Source organism: Zalophus californianus, chromosome 6 (genome assembly GCF_009762305.2).
Source record: "Zalophus californianus isolate mZalCal1 chromosome 6, mZalCal1.pri.v2, whole genome shotgun sequence".
In the NCBI taxonomy this organism is placed as follows: Eukaryota; Metazoa; Chordata; class Mammalia; order Carnivora; family Otariidae; genus Zalophus; species Zalophus californianus.
In genome coordinates, this window is record NC_045600.1 from 40,954,514 (window position 1) to 40,977,351 (window position 22,838).

The following is a 22,838-nucleotide window of genomic DNA, read 5'->3' on the forward strand; positions in this document are numbered from 1 at the left end:
GTTAGGCTATTAGTATGAGAAGTTAAGTAAATCAAGTCAGGAGTTAAGTTGGCTTTGAGTTTTGTTGTTGCTGCAGTTAACTTTGGTGTACCCAAAATACTTCCCAAAATGCTCGAGTGTCACTTTGTGTTCAGCATGGACTAGGATGCCAGAGTGTTTTTCTTAATGTTCCTGTTCCACCTTCACCTTTCAGCCTTCACTGAACTTCTGTTCCAGAGAGGGAGTGTCTCTCTACACTCTTGTGCCTTGACTATATTAGACTGCTGCTGCTTGTTACTCACTATTTGTTGCTCACTTGGTGAGAGATACAGAAGGGATAGTTTTCTCTTGTCCTGGTCCAGCCTCAGTCCCAGGCAGATCCTACACACCCGGGTCTTGTGGTGGAGTTTTCTCAGTGATCCTGTCTCTCCTCCCTGTGGCAGCCAAATTCTGCCTTGTCCCTTTAGCAAGTTTTATGTAGGAGACTTTCCTACCCCTCTGCCAGCAATGAGAGACTTTTAATGGTACTAATATAAGATTTTGGGCCTAAGACTATTTCCTTCCTCTTCACCAAGAGTGGATGGTTTTTTTCTTTACACTTCTGGCAGCCACAGTGGGTTTTCACCTGTGCTCCCGAGGTGATGGATATGCTGCCCCTTTCCCAGTGACTTAAGAATTTTGTTCTTACATGAAAAGGGTCCAAATGCGGCATCTGGTCTTTCTATTAAGTTAAAGTCACTCTTCTTCTAGGCCTGTACCAGTGAAGGATAATCTCTCTAGGCTTCTATCCTGCCTCTGAAACTTTCCTTTTCTAGAGGTCGTGGAGAAGAGACTGCAACTGAGCGTGAATTCCCCTTGTATCTGTAGCTACGATGGTTGTACACTTGGCCTTTAGCAACCCATTGAAAAAGTTTAGCCAAATATATCTTATCCACTTTCATGGTGCCTGGTGTGTCTTCCTGTGACTGTGCTCTGGCACAGTGAGATAGTGCTTGCGTCCCATCTCTTTAGAGGAGTCTGCATTTCTTGGACTTTAGGCTACTTAGTTGCTCTGCATCATAAGCTCTTTGATAGGTTCAAGAAATGTGATTTTGTAGTTTATCTGACATTTTATGATAGTTAGGGTAGAAGTGACATTCTTTCTACTTCCCTCATCCGAGGCAGAAACAGAACTCCCCAATTCAGCAACATTTTAAAGTGAATTTCTGTTTTATTAATCAATAGTAGCATGAATTTGTAGAATACACATTTACTCAGACAATGCTTATTACACATTTGGATTTGTGGAATTTTGGCAAATGTATTGGTCTGTGTCCCATTCCCTCCCTATCTGAGATCTACAAACATGATTTTGATATCACTGTTATACCTGAAGAGAAAAAAATGAACTCAAACTTTTGTGATTTTGAAATAATTAAGATCAATTATAAATTTGACAGCTATCATAACTTAGCTATATTTCAAATACAAAGGGAAAAAATTTACCACTTTATTAAAGAACAAAAATGATTTCATTTGCACATGTGGTCAGAAATAGCTTCTAAATATACATAACCTTTGAATTTCCTAATTCTTACATATTTAAATCACAATCACTGTACGTGAGATATAAAGGGTGCTAAAATGGCTAGGATTAAACTCAGGACATAATGTCAAAAATATCTGTGATACTTTAAGTATATTTCCCACAAAAATGTAACCTGCTTCTGATAAGTTATTATAATTATACTTATTATTTTTAGCACTTTGATACATATTTACTAATGAGTATATATAACCTACAAATATAAAACCTGAAGAATGCTGTGATTTTTTTTTTAAGATTTATTTATTTATTTTAGAGAAAGACAGCATGGTAGGGAGGGGCAGAAGGAGAGAGAGTCCTAAGCCGACTCTGCACAGAGTACAACTTGGGGCTCAGTCTCATGACCCTAATATCACGACCTGAGCCAAAACCAAGAATTAGGTGCTTAACCAATTGCACCACACAGACGCCCCAAGAATGCTGTGATTTTCAAGCAAATTGACAACTAATCTGCCTAACATTTAAGCACAAAACATAAGATCTAATTTTCCCCTTTGATTAGAGCACGTAAAGCATGTTTGACTTTCTAATTATAATTTATTATGATGGTCTTAAAATTTTAAGAGAAAAACTAAAGAGGAAAATATTTTTTTAAAGATTATTTATTTATTAATTTGAGAGAGAGAGAGAAAGAGCAAGCACACGAGCAGTGGGGAGGAGCACAGGGAGAGGAAGAAGCAGATTCCCCGATGCGGGGCTTGATCCCAGGACCCCAAGATCATGACCTGCACCAAAGGCAGCCGCTTAACCAACTGAGCCACGCAGTGTCCCAGGAAGAAAATATTGTTTTTAAAGTGAACTATTTTGTGTTGGGAAAACTAGATAGCTACATGTAAAATAATGAAACTGGCCCACTTTCTAATGCCGTATACAAAAATAAATTCAAAATGGACTAAAGACCTAAGTATGAGGCTGAAACCATAAAAATCCTAGAACACAGGCAGTAATTTCTCTGACATCAGCCATAGCAACATTTTTCTAGACATGTTTCCTAAGGTAAGAGAAACAAAAGCAAAAATAAATTATTGGGACCACATCAAAATAAAAAGCTTTTGCACAGTGAAGGAAACCATCAATAAAACAAAATGGGAGAAGGTATTTGCAAATGATATACCCAATAAGGGGTTAATATCTAAAATATATAAAGAACTTTTATAACTCAACACTAAAAAACAATCTGGTTAAAAAATGGGCAGAGGACCTAAATAGACATTTTTCTAAAAAAGATATACAAGTGGTCGACAGAAACATAGAAAGATGCTCAATATCACTAATCATCAGGGAAATGCAAATCAAAACCACAAGGAGATACAACCTCACATCTGTCAGAATGGCTAAAATAAAAAAGACAAGAAATAACAAGTGTTGGCAAGTATGTGGAGAAAAAAGGACCCTTGAACACTGTTGGTGGGAATGTATATTGTTACAGCCCCTGTGGAAAATACAGAGGGCCTCAAAAAATTAAAAACAAAAATACCATATGATCCAACAATTCCACTACTGGATACTTTACCCCCAAAAAATAAAAATACTAATTTTAAAAGATATATACACTTCTATGTTTATTGCAGCATTATTTACAATAGCCAAGACATGGAAGCAACTTAAGTGTCCATTGATAGATAAATGGATAAGGAAGATATGATATGCAGGTGCACACATACACACCCCACAGGAATACACACCATCATAAAAAGGGGTAAGATTGTGCTATCTGAAACATGGATGGCCATAGAGGGTATTATGTTAAGTGAAGTAAGTCAGACTAAGAAAGACAAATACCATATGATTTCACTCTTACTTGTAATCTAAAAAATAAAGCAAATGAATAAACAAAAAACAGAATCAGACCTATAAATACAGAGAATAAACTGATGGTTGCCAGAGGGAAGGGTTGAGGGGAAATAGGCAAAACGGGTTAAGGGAAGTGGAAGGTACAGGTTTCCAGTTATGGAATGAATAAGTCACAGGAATAAAAAGCACAGCATAAGGAATATAGCCAGTGATATTGTAACAGTGTTGTATATAGTAGCTACTTGTGAGGAGCATAGCATAATGTATAAACTTCTCAAATCATTATGTTATACTCAGAAAATTAATGTAACACTGTGTGTCAACTATACTGATAGACTGTAAAAAGATACTGATAGAATGTAAAAAATAAAAAAATAAAGTGAACTATTTTAATACATTATAGAATTTAATTGTTCCTGGGTTTATAACAAATAAGTGGATTTAAAACTAGTCTCTCATTAATATGGAAGAAAGTTAACTTGCACAGTAAAAGATGCAGTAAAAGTTAACTTGCATAATAAAAAGGAAAAAAAATTAAATGACTCACTAAAATCACTTAAATGGTTGCTTTCACTATAAAATCATTAATCAAGACATAGAATCAGGTAAGTGGTATCATGTGGTTGAAAATATATGCAATGAATTCAATACCAAATGAAAGAGTTTCACTCTTATATTCCAAAGACAGTCATCTGTCAGATCAATTCGATTTCTCTTTTATATTACAACCTGAAAGTCATAATCAAAGAGGGAGAAAAATAAGGATTTTACAGATTTCTTGGAAGCATAGAGCTAGAACCCATGTCCTACCAAATCTTTGGTCAGTTTTTAATGATCATTGAAAGAGCTGCTACTGCTAGTAAGCTTCTTGATTCTTTATATACACATATTAAACTAATACACATTTCAAAGTGAAATAAATACATGATACTTCCCCCTGAAATAGTCATAATTTGGGGTTCAAGTATTCTTGGAAGCATTTATCTGTCAGAAAAGATGGTTTTGATTCCCTTGTGATAAAGTGAATTTCCTTCATTACCTTAAAGGCCTCTGTATGAAAGATAGGATTGAATTCCTTCAAGGTCACCCAAAGTCCTGAGAGTCCTGAGAAGATGATTTTGGCACTCTGACTCTCCTATTCTCTGAAATGTTTGTCAATGTCTTAGAGTTTCAACAACAACAACACAAATAAAGCCCACAAAATTTATGGGAAAAAAGTCATAACTGACTATATTTGCCAAGGCAATCATATTCATTCAAAAAATTTTCAGTATGGAGATGTGTATCAATTACAGAGTGAAACATTTGGCTTCTATTTTAAAATGTTCTATTTATAGCTCACTGGGTATTTATTTGTGTCAGTCAAAACTGATATAGGTCTGCTTTCCTAACTTCTGTACTACATATAAAGTTAAGTGAAAAAAAATTACATATATTAAGTCCAACTGTTCTAAATTCTTTCTAGATAAAACTTCCTTTAAAGGGCTAACATCTTGGTTTCTTTTATTCTTATGATTTTTATTGACTCATTAAATGTTAATTAGACATTATTTAATGACATTGTACTTAATGACAGTTTGTTGTGAATCCATAAGAATTTAACTATTGCCACCTTGTGGTCAGACGTTCATATACGTGACACAGAGAACAATGTCACTTTCCTAGAGAGATACTTTAAAATCTTACCAAATTTTCCTATCAATTGAGAAAAATGATCATTTCATTATATACAATATGTCCCAGGGAGAAAAAATTTATTAATAATTTTAAGAAATTATAACTTTTAAAAACCTAACTTAAATATATAGTATTTGACCATGAATGTAAACAGTACTCAGCAGGAAATCAAGTCAGTCCTGATATTATCTTAGAAGCATTTATTTGCTTATATCTATATGCTGTAATGATTCAGTTTTAAATACTATAAGAGTTTTACAAGCAAGTTTTTATGGGATTCTAAAATACAGTATTAACACTACTGTACCATGGTTAGGTTGAAAAGGTGGTCAGGAAGGCAAAGTTCTGAGAAGCTGGAGCAAGAGAGGAACAGAAAACAGAAAAGTAAAAACCTAAAACCTACATAGCATAATTTGAATAATTATCTTGAGTACTTTCTCATTTAAGGCTTCCCTAAACACTAACTGCTAAGTTACATTTGCAATTATATTGGCATTCAATAAATGAAACAAAAAAAGGGGGGGGCGGAGCAAGGTGGGGGAGGAGTAGGAGACCTGGATTTCGTCTGGTCCCAGGAATTCAGCTGGATAGGGATTAAACCATTCTGAACACCTACGAACTCAACAGGAGATCGAAGAAAAGAATAGCAACAACTCTCTGAACAGAAAAGCGACCACTTTCTGGAAGGTAAGACGTGCGGAAAAGTGAATCCGAGGATAGACGGCGGAGAAGGGGGCCTCCGTGGGCCACTTCTGGCAAGTGACAGAGAGCGGAGCACAAAATCGGAACTTTTAGAAGTTGGCTCCGCTGAGGGATATCGCTCCAGTGGCTAAGCGGGAGGTGGAACCCTCGCAGGACAGTGTGGTCTCAGGACCCTCCGGGTCACAGAAAGACCGGGGGTGCCTGAGTGCAGCAGAGCTCCCAGGTATTGGAGCAGGGAAGCCGGCTGCAGAGATGGAGCGAGTCATGGGCTCTCAGCTGGGGGTTGCCATAAACTGTGATCAGCGACACAGTCGGGCCAGTGCTCCTCCAGCAGGGACCCAACAAGCGGCAGATCCGGGGAGACTCCCCTTCCTCCCCCAGGAGGAGCAGCGCAGGAGTGCAACACAGGGATCTGCTGGGTTTGGAGACTCCACACCTAGTCGGGTGCCAGAGATAGAAACGCTCGGTCACAGGCCGGGTGAGCACGGAGTGCAGCCGGAGACCGGGGAGACGGGAGTGATTGACTGCTTTTCTCTGGGGGCTCACTGAGGAGCGGGGCCCCAAGTTCTCGGCTCCTCCCGGGTAGAGATTGAGAGGCCGCCATTTTCACTCTCGTCCCCCAAAGCTGTACCGAGAGCTTGCAGGGAACAAAAGCTCCCCAGAGCAAACCGGAGCAGATGACTTAGCCCGGACGGGCAAGGGCGGGGCAATTCCGCCTCCGGCAAAGACATTTGGGAACCACGGCAACAGGCCCCTCCCCCAGAAGATCAGCAAGAACAGCCAGCCAAGACCAAGCTCACCGATCAATGAGAACAGCAGAGCTCCAGAGCTAGGGGAATACTGCACATAGAATCCATGGCTTTTTTACCATGATTCTTTAGTCTTTCAAAGTTAATTTTTTTAACTGTCTTTTTTTTTTAATTTTTCTTTTTCCCTTTTTCAACCAACATCTTATCAATCCTTTTAAAAAAACATTTTTATTTTTCATTTTTAGAGTCATAATCTATCCCTTCATAGTAGTTACCCTTATTTTTGGCATATATATATAAGTTCTCTCTTTAAAATTTTGAGATACAGTTTCTTCTAACAGATCAAAATACACCCTAAATCTCTAGTGTATTGCTTTGTTCTACTCTCCTGCCTGACCACCTTCTCTCCCCCATTTTTTTTCTTTCTTTTTTTAAAATCCTCTTCTTTCTTTTTTCAAACAACTTATCAATTCCTTTTACAAAATTTTTTATAATTTTCATCTTTACAGTTATATTCCATCCCTTCATCGTATCAACCCTTATTTGGTACATATATAAATAATTCTTTCTTCCTTTAAAATTTTGGGAGGCACTGTCTTCTAACAGACGAAAATACACCCAAAACCTAGTGTGTGCCACTGATCTATGCACCAGCCTGATCATATTTGATCATATTCTGTTTTTTTGTTTTGTTCTGTTTTTGTTTGTTTTTATCTTTTTCTTTTCTTTTTTTTTTTTTCCTCTTTCTTTCCCTTTCTTTTCCCCTGGTTTCAGGTCTTTTCTGATTTGTTTAGTGTATATTTTTCTGGGGTCGTTGTTACCCTGCTAGCATTTTGCTCTCTCATTCATCTATTCTCCTCTGGACAAAATGACAAGACGAAAAAAATCACCTCAACAAAAAGAACAAGAGGTAGTACCGACTGCCAGGGACCTACTCAATACGGACATTAGTACGATGTCGGACCTAGAGTTCAAAACCATGATTTTAAAGATACTAGCTGGGCTTGAAAAAAGCATGGAAGTTATTAGAGAAACCCTTTCTGGAGAAATAAAAGAACTAAAATCTAACTAACTTGAAATCAAAAAGGCTATTAATGAGGTGCAATCAAAAATGGGGGTGTTAACTTCTAGGATAAATGAGGCAGAAGAGAGAATCGGTGATATAGAAGACCAAATGATGGAAAATAAAGAAGCTGAGAAAAGGAGAGATAAACAACTACTGAATCACGAGGGCAGAATTCGAGAGATAAGTGATACCATAAGACGAAACAACATTAGAATAATTGGGATCCCAGAAGAAGAAGAAAGAGAGAGAGGGGCAGAAGGTATATTGGAGCAAATTATAGCAGAGAACTTCCCTAATGTGGGGAAGGAAACAGGCATCAAAATCCAGGAGGCACAGAGAACCGCTCTCAAAATCAATAAAAAAAGGTCAACACCCTGACATCTAATAGTAAAACTTACGAGTCTCAGAGACAAAGAGAAAATCCTGAAAGCAGCTCGGGAGAAGATATGTAACCTACAATGGTAGAAACATTAGATTGGCAACAGACCTATCCACAGAGACCTGGCAGGCCAGAAAGGATGGGCATGATATTTTCAGAGCACTAAATGAGAAAAATATGCAGCCAAGAATACTATATCCAGCTAGGCTGTCATTGAAAATAGAAGGAGAGATAAAAAGCTTCCAGGACAAACAAAAACTAAAGGAATTTGCAAACACGAAACCAGCCCTACAAGAAATATGGAAAGGGGTCCTCTAAGCAAAGAGAGAGCCTAAAAGCAGCATAGACCAGAAAGGAACACAGACAATGCACAGTAACAGTCACCTTACAGGCAATACAATGGCACTAAATTCCTATCTTTCAATAGTTACCCTGAATGTAAATGGGCTAAATGCCCCAATCAAAAGACACAGGCTATCAGATTGGATTAAAAAACAAGACCCATCGATATGCTGTCTGCAAGAGACTCATTTTAGACCCAAAGACACCCCCACATTGAAAGTGAGGGGGTGTAAAAGCATTTACCATGCTAATGGACACCCAAAGGAAGCTGGGGTGGCAATCCTTATATCAGACAAATTAGATATTAAACCAAAGACTGTAATAAGAGATGAGGAAGGACACTATATCCTACTTAAAGGGTCTATCCAACAAGAAAATCTAACAATTATAAATATCTATGCCCCTAACATGGGAGCAGCCAATTATATAAGGCAATTAATAACAAAAGCAAAGAAACACATTGATAACAATACAATAATAGTGGGGGACTTTAACACCCCCCTGACTGAAATGGACAGATCATCTAAGCAAAAGGTCAACAAGGAAATAAAGACTTTAAATGACACACTGGGCCAAATGGACTTCACAGACATATTCAGAACATTCCATCCCAAAGCAACGGAATACACATTCTTCTCTAGTGCCCATGGAACATTCTCCAGAATTGATCACATCCTGGGTCAAAAATCAGGTCTCAACCAGTACCAAAAGATTGGGATTATTCCCTGCATATTTTCAGACCACAATGCTTTGAAACTAGAACTCAATCACAAGAGGAAAGTCGGAAAGAACTCAAATACATGGAGGCTAAAGAGCATCCTACTAAAGAATGAACGGGTCAACCAGGAAGTTAAAGAAGAATTAAAAAAATTCATGGAAACCAATGAAAATGAAAACACAACTGTTCAAAATCTTTGGGATACAGCAAAGGAAGTCCTGAGAAGAAAGTATATAGCAATACAAGCCTTTCTCAAGAAACAAGAAAGGTCTCAAATACACAACCTAACCCTACACCTAAAGGAGCTAGAGAAAAAACAGCAAATAAAGCCTAAACCCAGCAGGAGAAGAGAAATAATAAAGATCAGAGCAGAAATCAATGAAATAGAAACCAAAAGACTAGGAGCTGGTTCTTTGACAGAATTAACAAGATTGATAAACCCCTGGCCAGACTGATCAAAAAGAAAAGAGAAATGACCCAAATCAACAAAATCATGAATGAAAGAGGAGAGATCACAACCAACACCAAAGAAATACAGACAGTTATAAGAACATATTATGAGCAACTCTATGCCAGCAAATTAGATAACCTGGAAGAAATGGATGCATTCCTAGAGATGTATCAACTACCAAAACTGAACCAGGAAGAAAGAGAAAACCTGAATAGATCTATAACCACTAAGGAAATTGAAGCAGTCATCAAAAATCTCCCAAGAAACAAAAGCCCAGGGCCAGATGGCTTCCCAGGGGAATTCTACCAAATATTTCAAGAAGAATTAATACCTATTCTCCTGAAACTGTTCCAAAAAAATAGAAATGGAAGGAAAACTTCCAAACTCATTTTATGAGGCCACCATTACCGTGATCCCCAAACCAGACAAAGACCCCATCAAAAAGGAGAATTACAGACCAATATCCTTGATGAACATGGATGCAAAAATTCTCACCCAAATACTAGCCAATAGGATCCAACAGGACTTTAAAAGGATTATTCACCACAACCAAGTGGGATTTATCCCTGGGCTGCAAGGTTGGTTCAACATCTGCAAATCAATCAACATGATACAATACATTAACAAAAGAAAGAACAAGAATCATATGATCCTCTCAATAGATGCAGAAAAAGCATTTGACAAAGTACAGCACCCTTTCTTGATGAAAACTCTTCAGAGTATAGGGATAGAGGGTACATACCCTCTATCAATATCATAAAAGCCATCTACGAAAAACCTACAGCGAATATCATTCTCAATGGGGAAAAGCTGAGAGCTTTCCCCCTAAGGTCAGGAACACGGCAGGGATGTCCACTATCACCACTGCTATTCAACATCGTATTAGAAGTCCTAGCCACAGCAATCAGACAACAAAAAGAAATCAAAGGCATCCAAATCAGCAAAGAAGTCAAACTCTCACTGTTTGCAGATGATATGATACTTTATGTGGAAAACCCAAAAGATTCCACCCCAAAACTGCTAGAACTCATACAGGAATTCAGTAAAGTGGCAGGATATAAAATCAATGCACAGAAATCAGTGGCATTCCTATACACCAACAACAAGACAGAAGAGAGAGAAATTAAGGAGTCGATCCCATTTACAATTGCACCCAAAACCATAAGATACCTAGGAATAAATCTAACCAAAGAGGCAAAGGATCTGTACTCAGAAAACTATAGAATACTCATTAAAGAAATTGAGGAAGACACAAAGAAATGGAAAAACGTTCCATGCTCATGGACTAGAAGAACAAATATTGTGAAGATGTCAATGCTACCTAGAGCAAGCTACACACTCAAAGCAATCCCCATCAAAATACCATCCACTTTTTTCAAAGAAATGGAACAAATAATCCTAAAATTTGTATGGAACCAGAAAAGACCCTGAATAGCCAGAGGAATGTTGAAAAAGAAAAGCAAAGCTGGCAGCATCACATTTCCAGACTTCCAGCTCTATTACAAAGCTGTCATCATCAAGACAGTATGGTACTGGCACAAAAACAGACACATGGATCAATGGAACGGAACAGAGAGCCCAGAAATGGACCCTCAACTCTATGGTCAACTAATCTTCGACAAAGCAGGAAGGAATGTCCAATGGAAAAAAGACAGTCTCTTCAACACGTGGTGTTGGGAAAATTGGACGGCCACATGCAGAAGAATGAAACTGGACCATTTCCTTACACCACACACAAAAATAGACTCAAAATGGATGAAAGACCTAAATGTGAGACAGGAATCCATCAAAATCCTAGAGGAGAACACAGGCAGCAACCCCTTCGGCCTCAGCCGCAGCAACTTCTTCCTAGAAACATCGCCAAAGGCAAGGGAAGCAAGGGTGAAAATGAACTACTGGGATTTCATCAAGATAAAAAGCTTCTGCACAGCAAAAGAAACAGTCCACAAAACCAAAAGACAACTGACAGAATGGGAGAAGATATTTGCAAATGACATATCAGATAAAGGGCTAGTATCCAAAATCTATAAAGAACCTATCAAACTCAATACCCAAAGAACAAATAATCCAATCAAGAAATGGGCAGAAGATATGAACAGACATTTTTCCAAAGAAGACATCCAAATGGCCAATAGACACATGAAAAAGTGCTCAACATCGCTCGGCATCAGGGAAGTCCAAATCAAAACCTCAATGAGATACCACCTCACACCCGTCAGAATGGCTAAAATTCACAAGTCAGGAACCGATAGATATTGGCGGGGATGCGGAGAAAGGAGAACCCTCCTACACTGTTGGTGGGAATGCAAGCTGGTGCAACCACTCTGGAAAACAGTATGAAAGTTCCTCAAAAAGTTGAAAATAGAGCTACCATATGATCCAGCAATTGCACTACTGGGTATTTACCACAAAGATACAAATGTAGGGATCCAAAGGGGTACGTGTACCCCGATGTTTATACCAGCAATGTCCACAATAGCCAAACTGTGGAAAGAGCCAAGATGTCTATCGACAGATGAATGGATAAAGAAGATGTGGTATATATATACAATGGAATATTATGCAGCCATCAAAAGGAATGAGATCTTGCCATTTGCAACGACGTGGATGGAACTGGAGGGTGTTATGCTGAGTGAAATAAGTCAATTAGAGAAAGACATGTATCATATGACCTCACTGATAGGAGGAATTCTTAATCTCAGGAAACAAACTGAGGGTTGCTGGAGTGGGGGTAGGGTGGGAGGGATAGGGTGGCTGGGTGATAGACACCGGGGAAGGTATATGCTATGGTGAGCGCTGTAAATTGTGCAAGACTGTTGAATCACAGACCTGTACCTCTGAAACAAATAATGCAATATATGTTAAGAAAAAAAAAAGAAGAGAAGAAGATAGCAGGAGGGGAAGGATGAAGGGGAGGAAATCGGAGGGGGAGACGAACCATGAGAGACGATGGACTCTGAAAAACAAACTGAGGGTTCTAGAGGGGAGGGGAGTGGGGGGATGGGTTAGCCTGGTGATGGGTATTAAAGAGGGCATGTTCTGCGTGGAGCACTGGGTATTATGCACAAACAATGAATCATGGAACACTACATCAAAAACTAATGATGTAATGTATGGTGATTAACATAACAATAAAAAATTTAAAGAAAAAAATGAAACAAAAAACACAATTATAAAAGCAAATAAAAACATTCTACTCCACAAAACATTCCTAATACTTCTTCCTAGATAGTGGAAATAAAGTTTTGAAACATAAGATATCTTAATTTCTACTGCCAAATTTCAGAATTTGGGTTATATTAAATTGAAATGACTAAGAATCAAGAAGGTAAATAAATCACAAAGCCAACAGTCTTTCAGAAACATAAAGGCAACATCAAACTGCTGTGATGCTGATGGTAGAGATGAAGTTCAACCACACAACTTTGAGCAGTACAGAAAAGGTCATTCATATTAATAGCATTTAACGTTGAGAGTCCTTGGTTTTCTTACATTGTACTTATTGTTAACATCACCCACAACACTAAATAGCCCTTATAAAAAGCACTTTACAGCCATAGTCCCTGCTTTTATCATATCATAATTTAAAATAGACAACTATGACACAGATAAAGGCCTATATGTAGATAAAAAGGCATTCAGTTGTACCAGAACCAAAGGGTAAAATTAAAGGAAAAACACTAAGAATTTTAAAAATCCATTAGAAATAGTGTTTATTGGTAAAAAGAACACACATACAGTCAAATATAATAGCAGATTCTTTATCCCAATGGACCAAGAGAAAACAAAAAACCTATAGACAAGAATGAGATGTATATAAAAATAAAGAATTCGCATTATTCAATATCAGGACAAGTATCGAACTATTATATTACAAGAAAATGAATCTTACCTTGTTGCTGTGAAAGTGAAGTATCAGATTTATTTCTTACACGTATTATACGACTTTGTGCTGGCTTACGTTCAACTTGCTTAACATCTTGGTCATGCTTTTGTTGGTATAAAGAATTTAAGACATGAAGTCATAATATTGCTTTTAAAGTTAAAGATTTTTGAGCAATAAAATTATTTAGATGTTTCTTACACAAAATTTGAATATTATGCATGCTTTCTAATTGCTAAATGGGTGATAGAGTACACATTAATGTGTTACGCTAATGAAAAGATACTGGAAATAAAATCTTTAAAAAGATTTGGATGATATACACAGATTTCAAATATTCAAATTATTTCTATTTTTACTAGAGAACTCAGAGCTCCTTATAAATCAAACTATTCTAGATATATACACATGATGGATTTAGACAGGATAAAAACTTAATTTGCTTGTAAGCTCTCCCATATAACCACTTTTACATAAAACAAAAATCTGCATAATGCACTGCAATTTTCGAAGAGCTTTTATATATAGTAACATCATCTAATTCTCATAAGAGAATGAGTAAGTATTGTTACCCTCCTTCACCATTCAAGAAATGTATATTCTACCATAAGCCCTGTCGCCTCTCTTCCTTACCTATAACCTAACCAAATTTGAAACTGACAGTAGTCACACATTCTTTCACAATCACACATCACGAATTGCGAAGCCATTTTCTTTCTTCCTTTTCCTGCTTTATGGGCTTAGTTATGAATGAGTTCCTGAAAACAGCTATCAGATACACTTTGACAGGAATTTAAAAAGCTACCTCTGGATTCTTATCAATGACCAGTTGACCCACAAGCTGAACCCAGGCAATCAGAGGCTCCTTACTCCTTCTCTGTCTTTGCAATATATGTCCCACCTACTATTTCCATACTAGCAGTTGTTGAGAGAGTAAGTGGTTAAGAGGCCATCTGGACTGAATACCTGACTAAACCAAAATGAAGGCTTCCATATATACTTTTAAGATTCTGGCGGGTGGGTGCAGAGATCTACTTGTCTTACAGTTGTCCAAGACAAGCCTCATCAGTAAGTTCCCTTAGTTACTGAACCTGCCACCACCACTCTGAAGTGGTCTGTGTCTTTATTCAGTCTCTCCTTACTCTCCATGCATAGGAAGCCAGTTTTGAATTTCACCCAGGAAACTCCTGAGGTAGCAACCAGTAATACCAACACCGTGCAATGCTATACAATACCATGCAATAAATACTTAGTGAATACATTAATCTACAGTGAGAAATGCACTGCTATTACACAGATACAAAACTGTTTTTAATAACACGAACATTTCTTTACATGTTGAAGAGTAATTTATTTTTTCAGTACACAAGATTACACAGGCCACTGGCCTAACTCAGTATGAAATTTCTTATGCTTTCATGTTAACAACTTTTGCAAATTTTAATATAATAAATAATTCTTGAGTACCTACTATGGCAAATTACTGAGCTCGATATTGCATGGGGATCCAAAGTATAAATGATAATAGCTACCTAACTAGGTGACAAGCACTTTACATATATATATATATATATATATGGGGAAACTGAGGCTTAGAAAAAGGCTATGTATTCAAGGGCACTGCTAGATTCCTAAAAGCTAAGATTTGTATCCAAGTGTGAATTAGTAAATAAAGGAAGCATGACTCCAAAGACTATGTTCTTGACAGTATACCATGTTAAGACAATATTGTTACCATATTCATTTTAAGTAAAGTACAAACGTTATTAATTGGGTACCTGATGAATATCTTCAGCAGCTCCTGATAACATAACATCATTTTCTGGTGCTGTCAAAAGTGTTGTGGGAAGGGCAGGGTTAGAATTTGGCTGCAATTCCAATTCTCCCAAACTCCTTGGACCATGACTAGCACATGAATCTTCATAACCATCACCTGTTATCAAAGATATAAACAAAAAGTAAAAATTGTTTAATTTATCTTAGAAAAAGAACAAGTAATTGACTAAAATTACCAATATTTCTCACTGCTGAATAAGATGTAGCAGTGTACTTTAACCAAAATAATATGGTACCAAGTCTTCCTTGCAATTAAAACTAAAGCTTGTAGAGAATGCAAAAAGTACCTATGTCCAGACAAGTCTATGGACTATTCTAAGTTTCCAGTCAACAAGTTGCTCATACAGTCTACACCCAACCCCACTCCTTCACATCAACTCCTAGCATTCCAGCTTACCTTTTCTATCGGTATGAGTCAGTAGAATACTTTCTTTCTAAAATGTAATATGAAAGCAAGGGGTAATCTCCTAGCTAGAAAACGTTAGTGTTGCTTAGCTCTGTTCTGTAGTTATTTTTCTTCAAATGATTATGTTCTTTTCCTCATCCAAATGCATCTCAATCAAATCAATAAAAAGAAGGCAATAGAAGCAAAGCTATCTATCTAATAATATCATGGTACATTTCTATTGTACCTTATACTCCAAGCACTTTCACATACATTATCATTTAATTTGAATATTACAATCATTCTGTAAGGTAGGCAGATCAGATAGTTTTATAACTATCATTTACTGACAAAGCTAAGGCTCAGGGAAGTTAACGGACTATCCAAAAAAGCAGAGAGCTAGTAAGAGGAATTAAAATCCTCATTTTCCAATTCCCATTGTTCTTTATTTTATATTCCTGCTCAAATATTTCTAAGAAAATTCTGTTTTTCCTAATTAATGGCCACCTTTTAAATATTTAGCATAGTATATCTCATTGTAGTCAACAGAAATAGATCTAGATCTGAAGCATTATACATAAGCAAATTGTTTTAAATGAAATAATATTTTTAAGGTATCATAAATATTTTCCATTTAAAGTCAGTGTATTAAAAAAAAAGTCAGTGTAGAGGGTGCCTGGGTGGCTCAGTTGGTTAAGCATCTGCCTTTTGATTTCAACTCAGGTCATAATCTCAGGGTTGTGAGACGGAGCCCCGTTTTGGGGCTTAATATTCTCTCTCTGACCCTCCCTCCACCTTTCCCTCTCTAAAATAAAGTCAGTATATTGACAATTTCTTAGGAATAGCAAATAAATTACCCTCTGACCTTTTATGTTAATCTCTATTTTTGGGTGAGTTTTACATAAAACAAAATATATACCTTGAGTTTTAATTTTTACTTTTCCAGATTCAGTCTGTACAATTTCTCAAAATTATCACCGATTTTATTGTCATTAATTATCTAGCATATTATTAATTTAATAATTGTAATAATATCCATCATTCAGATTAACTATTGTTCCAGGCCTTATATATTGGCTTCTTTATATTCTTTTTTTTTTTAAGATTTTACTTATTTATTTGACAGAGAGACACACATAAAGACCATAAAAAATGTCAATGAATTCAGTATAAATTTGGAAAAAGAATGCAATGCAGGTGATAGAAAACATCTAAAATATAGAAATAATATTACATGGTTTTAAGAAAAATTCAGAACCTGACAGATGGGGAAATCACTTAAGTAGGTAATTGACAGAAGAGCAAATCCAAATGGCCAACATGAAAAGACATAGAAACTCAAAGGCAATCAGAGACTTATGAGTAATTTCCATAGGATTTATGGTGTAAAAACAAATGCAGGCAAGTGGGCATGTTAAGATCTCAACTTGTAAAATAACAGCACACACACAAATCATATGTATCTATCATGTACATTACACACATGAGTGTGTCTATGGACAAAAACAGGAAGATTACACGCCAGAATCTTAACAGGAGTTAGCTAGGATAAGGCAAAATATGGGATAGGAGAAAATGTGAAGACGAGGAATGGATAGAAGGCACTCCAAAAAGAGTCTATAATTTAATGTATGATATAATCACATTTTGTTTTATGTAAAATTATATGTGGTTAATGTATGGTATAAAGAAAAAATTCATTAAAACGACACAAGGTAAGGGCGCCTGGGTAGCTCAGTTGGTTAAGTGACTGCCTTTGGCTCAGGTCATGATCCTGGAGTCCTGGGATCGAGTCCCACATCGGGCTCCCTGCTCGGCAGGGAGTCTGCTTCTTCCTCTGACCCTCCCCTCTCTCATGCTCTCTCTATCTCATTCTCTCTCTCAAATAAATAAATAAAACCTTTAAAAAAAAAAAGACACAAGGTAAAATTTGATAAAAGACCTAAATGTAAAAACCCAGAAAGTATATAATCAAATATCTCCCAAATGCTTCAAAATGTGTAATAGCTTTCAACTCATAGAACACCCTATCATTTAACATATATTTCCTATGTCCTAGGTGCTACAGACTCTGCTAGATGACAGGGATAGGACAATGAACAAGATAAAGTTCCTACCTTCAAGTGAGGACTATACAGAGAGCACATATGACAGGCATCTAACCCAGTGATAAAGGGTCAGGAAAGAATTCCGACAGCCATCATAACAATGCTAAATTTGCTCAACAACACAATGGTGTCACTTCTAAAAAGTATGCTCATTGAGTGTGGGTGTCTTGTCTGTATAATGTAACTTAGCTCTTTGTAACTATTGTTATCATTCACATCAAATTTATCATAACTTGAAATCCCTAATTTTACTCTTCTAGAATCTTATTGTGATGAAAAAGCAACCTTAGACACTTAAGACTTTCAGAGAAGGCTAAGTCCACCCAAAATTGCCAGTGCCAGCAGCAGCTTTGGGTTTGTCAAATCTAATAGATTTTTCCACTTGCATGAAACCCAAAGGCGCCTCAAATTCCACATGCTTAAAACCCCATTCATCCTTATTTCCTCCTAATTCTATCCCTTCTCCACATTCCCTCTCTCTCAGTGAATGGAAATTCCATCTATCCAACCATATGGATAGATTCTCCTTTCTTTTGCTTTTCTCATATTCAAACTTAAGTCTTGCCCATTCTCCTTCTTGTCTCTCAAATCTCCCTTTTTACATTTTCTCACTGCTGAATAATGTTTCACCAGCTTTACTGTAATAGCTGTCCAATCAGGCTCCTTGCCTCCAATCTTAATCCTTTCCAATCTATTCATCACACTGTACCTTAGATGATCATGCTAAAAGAAGACAAAGATCATCATATCAGTCATTTACTTATAATCCTTAATGGACCTGTGAATATCACAAAACATTCAGAATTGATAGAAATTCAAGACTGAATTTTCCATGGGCATAAATATAAAATAAAATTGGCATTATTTTCTATTTGGTTCACAAATGGATCCCTATCATCTTAGAGTAAATCCAAAAACTATTTCATATATTATCTAGGATTTTTTAGGACCTAGTTTCTGCTCACTACTCCAATCTCATTGTATCCTAAGCTCTAATTCATTGATAAAGTACTTATATTTCCCTGATTAAGTCTTGCTATTTTTTCACTTTTTCCCAGTATCTCATTGCATATTCAGCCCACAAGGTCCTTCCTCATTTACTACATAGCAAACATCTATTAAATATTATCCCCACTTGATAGATGAAGAAACTTGGGCTCGGATATATATTTTTTTAAATTTTACTTTTTTATTATTTGGAAACTTCTAAGGCAGACATTCTTCCTAATACTAACTTTAAAAGAGAGATCCTCGGTTAACAAATGGGATACACAACCCATAGATAAAATAAGTGGGTAGAGTTTATTTTATGAAATAAGAATTGTAGCTTCAACATCTAAACCACTATCAAAATATTTTTAATCTACAGAATGCATGTCGGCAATGGCTTTCAACTACAGCTGATAGTGCTGTATAACTGAAACACACTGGGGTGGCCCATAATAAATTCTGAACATCTCCTTATTTGGTTTTTGTAAATTAAGCAGATGAATTCTATTCCCAAGCATACAGGAAGCACACAAATGAAATAACTCAAAAGGTCATTAATAGATTACTTCATAAAATGTTGTTGTTTTGAAAAGAATTATTTTGATCCATTCATTTGTGTACTCCATTATACATACTTAAGACAAACAATACTGTAATTTATTAATATATTTTGCCTGTATAAATCTAATAGAAATACAGTCCCAATAAAATTATTGGGCTCAGAGATATTACGTTACTTCCTTGAAGTACACAAAGCTGGAACTCAAACTGATATCTGAAACTCCAAAAGCCCAAATTCTTAGCCACACTCTGCTATATTGCCTCATCTATGTGCTCGATCTTTGTTATGCCACATGACTATTTTTTCCCTATTAAACAAATACCTATAGTGTACCTACTATTATAAATACACTGTACTGTAGATAATATGCTAGGTGCTACCAGAGGGATAAGGAGAGACTAAACAGGATATAGCCTCATGTATTTTATTCTATAATAATTTAACAAGTACCAAGTTTTTCTCAAGTACCTAGCAGCTCTCAAGTGATCTGTGAGAGCCACCTAGTGTCAATTCTGTTTAACTGCAATCTGCAGTTAGCTGGATACAAATAAAACAAGCAAAGGTTGGGGGGGAAAGGAATAAACCAAGAAACAGACTCTTTAACTACAGAGAACAAACTGATGGTTACCAGAGCAAATGTGGGAGAGGGGAGGAGAATGGGTAAAACAGGTGATGGGGATTAAGGACTGCACTTGTGATGAGCAAGTGGAAATGCTGAATCACTATATTGTACACCTGAAACTAATACTACATTGTATGTTAACTAGAATTTAAATAAAAACTTCAAAAAGTCACATTTTATGCCATTTTAAATCCTACTCATTTAAAAGAATGCAAAACATTTAACGCTCTCACTATATGCACAAAATGAGAAATAACTCCAATCTTACTTTACATTTATTCTCCTGGAAAAATTAGTCTTGAATTTCTCTTAATTCTGAATGATATAAGGTGTTCACTCAATATAAATATTCTATACCAATGTTTTTCTAACTTCATGCATTTCTTTTTCTAATTTTTGGAAAATCTGCATACCTCCATAAGTTCTTTTCACTTAAAAGAATGCAGCAATGGGCATGGAAAAATCAGTAAATAAGAATATATTTGCTCCTCATTAATGTGCTGATTCCACATTTGCAAATTCACCTAATTTATTTCTAACCACAAAATCCATAGTCAAAGTGCTTTTGTGATCATTCACAGACCCGGGTAGACCAGTAAAAAACTTCTGCATCACCCAACATACACTTTACCAGCTGAAGCTGAACAAGCTGATGCTCTGTTTTCTTATTTCGGTTCTTATACTGTAAACAAGGGTCCTTTTTGCTATCTATTCACTGTTTATTCACATTTTTGTGCTTTTTGTTGGTGATGTGTGGTTTCAAGTGGCCCCCGCTCATAGTGCTATAGTGCTATCTGGGATCCTAAGTGCACAAAAGTATGAAGGGCATTAGAGAGAAAAATACATGGAGTCTATAAGCTTTGTTCAGGCATGAGCTACAGTGTTGTAGACCTTGGGCATAATGTTAATGCACCAACAATATATATTACAATAAATTTCTTTAAAAAGAAACACACATTAACACAGTTATATATTGATCAGTTGACAAAGATGATCAGAAGCTTGCAGGAATCTAGGTCTGTATTTTCCCCGAGGAGCAATGGGTCAGTATTTACTAATGCAGTGTTCCTGGTGACTCCACAGAATGTAACTAGCAAAGATAATGAGAATCAACTGTATATGCTAGTGATCAGTATTCTCTCTTTTATTCTTATTTCCAAAGTGTTATAGCAGAAAGTCTGGCTAATGAGGTTCTAAAATAGTCATGAGCGCACTGAGCACAGTGTCAGAAATTCATACAATGTAAAGAGTGAATTTCTACAGTATTATCTAATTTAACCTTGTCCTAAACAAGATATGTTGTCACAGTTTGGTGTTCTAAATCATATTTTTTTAATATGAAGTAAGATGAACATATCACTGTTAAAAAATTTCAAGTATATGTATGCATATTACCAAAATTACTCCATGCACCACCCAGTGGTTCACATACTAACACTGATACCTGAATCACATTTGGGAAAATACTGGCATATAGATCACAAAAAAAGTCATTACTAAACTTTTCAATAATGCAGACCATTTTTTTGTTTGTTTGTTTGTTTAAAGATTTTATTTATTTATTTGACAGAGAGAGACACAGTGAGAGAGGGGAACACAAGCAGGGGGAGTGGGAGAGGGAGAAGCAGGCCTCCCGCAGAGCGGGGAGCCCGATGCGGGGCTCGATCCCAGGACCCTGGGACCATGACCTGAACTAAAGGCAGACGCTTAATGACTGAGCCACCCAGGCACCCCAACAGACCATTTTTAATAAAGAAATTTTGCCCCCACCTAAAAATAGCTATTTTCTTAATTCAGATTAGGATCACTACTATAATTATAACACAAAACAGAATATAGCATTCAGCATGGAAATAGTACAAAGACAGTGTGATGGGATTCCAGTACCTTCTAATAAATGATATATCAAGAAGCAATATTTTGATGTATACCTGTAACTGTGTCAAATTGCTGAGATAATGGCTTAGGAGCACATTTCTGATCCAAAGACTCTGCATTCGTGGCAGGTAGCTGCATAGAGACAGAATGTCCCAGTAACATGTTCTCTACTGCTGCTGTCAGCCTGGGCCTTTGTCCTTCGCTAAGTTCACCTGCACTGTTTTCCAAGTCCTATCAAAGGTAGAAATAATTGTTAAGAACACCATATTAAAACCAAGTCAAAACAGCAAAAATTTGTCAAATACCATGATCCATGACACTCGACCGCTTGAAAGGTATTTTAGACAGTGCTTATTAAGCCACACACACACTACTGAAAGACAGACTTAAAAAGTTAGTTCAATCAGGCATCCGGCAATAGGCTTTGTTGCTAATATCTTATTTTTTATGAAGTTAAATAACCATTATCTGTTTTTCAAACTCCAAATTAGATAGCAAAACACATAAGAAAAATTTTATGATTTAAACTAAATAATGGCACACATTGCATATTCATACAGCTTCAAATTAAAATAATAAACAATTTATCTTTCATTCTTCATTAATGAAAACTGCCTGAACTTGTTAGGGTGAACCTTATAGTTAAGTGACAAACATTACCCCTATCCAAATTGTTACATTTTTTAGAAGTACATAAGTTGAAGAAGACTACTTTCATCATACTTAATATAAGTTCTTCCCCTGGGGAAAGTATACGAGTATAAATACATTTCTTTATCAAATATATAAAATAAATTTAAAAACTAAAAAATGAAGACTTCTACTGCATTAAAAACTATATACGTGATCACTACCACATTTTGTGACTTAGAAATATTCTATGGACCCTGAGAAACAAACTGAGGGTTCTAGAGGGGAGGGGGATGGGGGGATGGGTTAGCCTGGTGACGGGTATTAAAGAGGGCACGTTCTGCATGGAGCACTGGGTGTTATACGCTAACAATGAATCATGGAACACTACATCAAAAACTAATGATGTAATGTATGGTGATTAACATAATAAAAAAAAGAAAAAATATTCTAACTATGAGTTTACTAATCAAGAACTGAATAAAAATTCTAGTATCTGAAA

At 36.4% G+C, this 22,838-nt stretch overlaps 1 protein-coding gene across 10 annotated transcripts in view; it reads right to left on the minus strand.

The window, feature by feature from the left end:
• Positions 1 to 22,838, minus strand: part of KIAA0586 (KIAA0586 ortholog) — a 119,348-nt gene that overhangs the window by 35,494 nt on the left and 61,016 nt on the right. For all 10 annotated transcript variants that reach the window (XM_027570156.1, XM_027570155.1, XM_027570157.1 and 7 more), the window contains 3 exons: positions 21,760 to 21,937; positions 15,104 to 15,258; positions 13,335 to 13,431 (listed from right to left, as the gene is read on the minus strand). In XM_027570156.1, the coding sequence (XP_027425957.1) occupies positions 13,335 to 13,431; positions 15,104 to 15,258; positions 21,760 to 21,937 (430 nt within the window). The remainder of the gene's footprint in view (positions 1 to 13,334; positions 13,432 to 15,103; positions 15,259 to 21,759; positions 21,938 to 22,838) is intronic.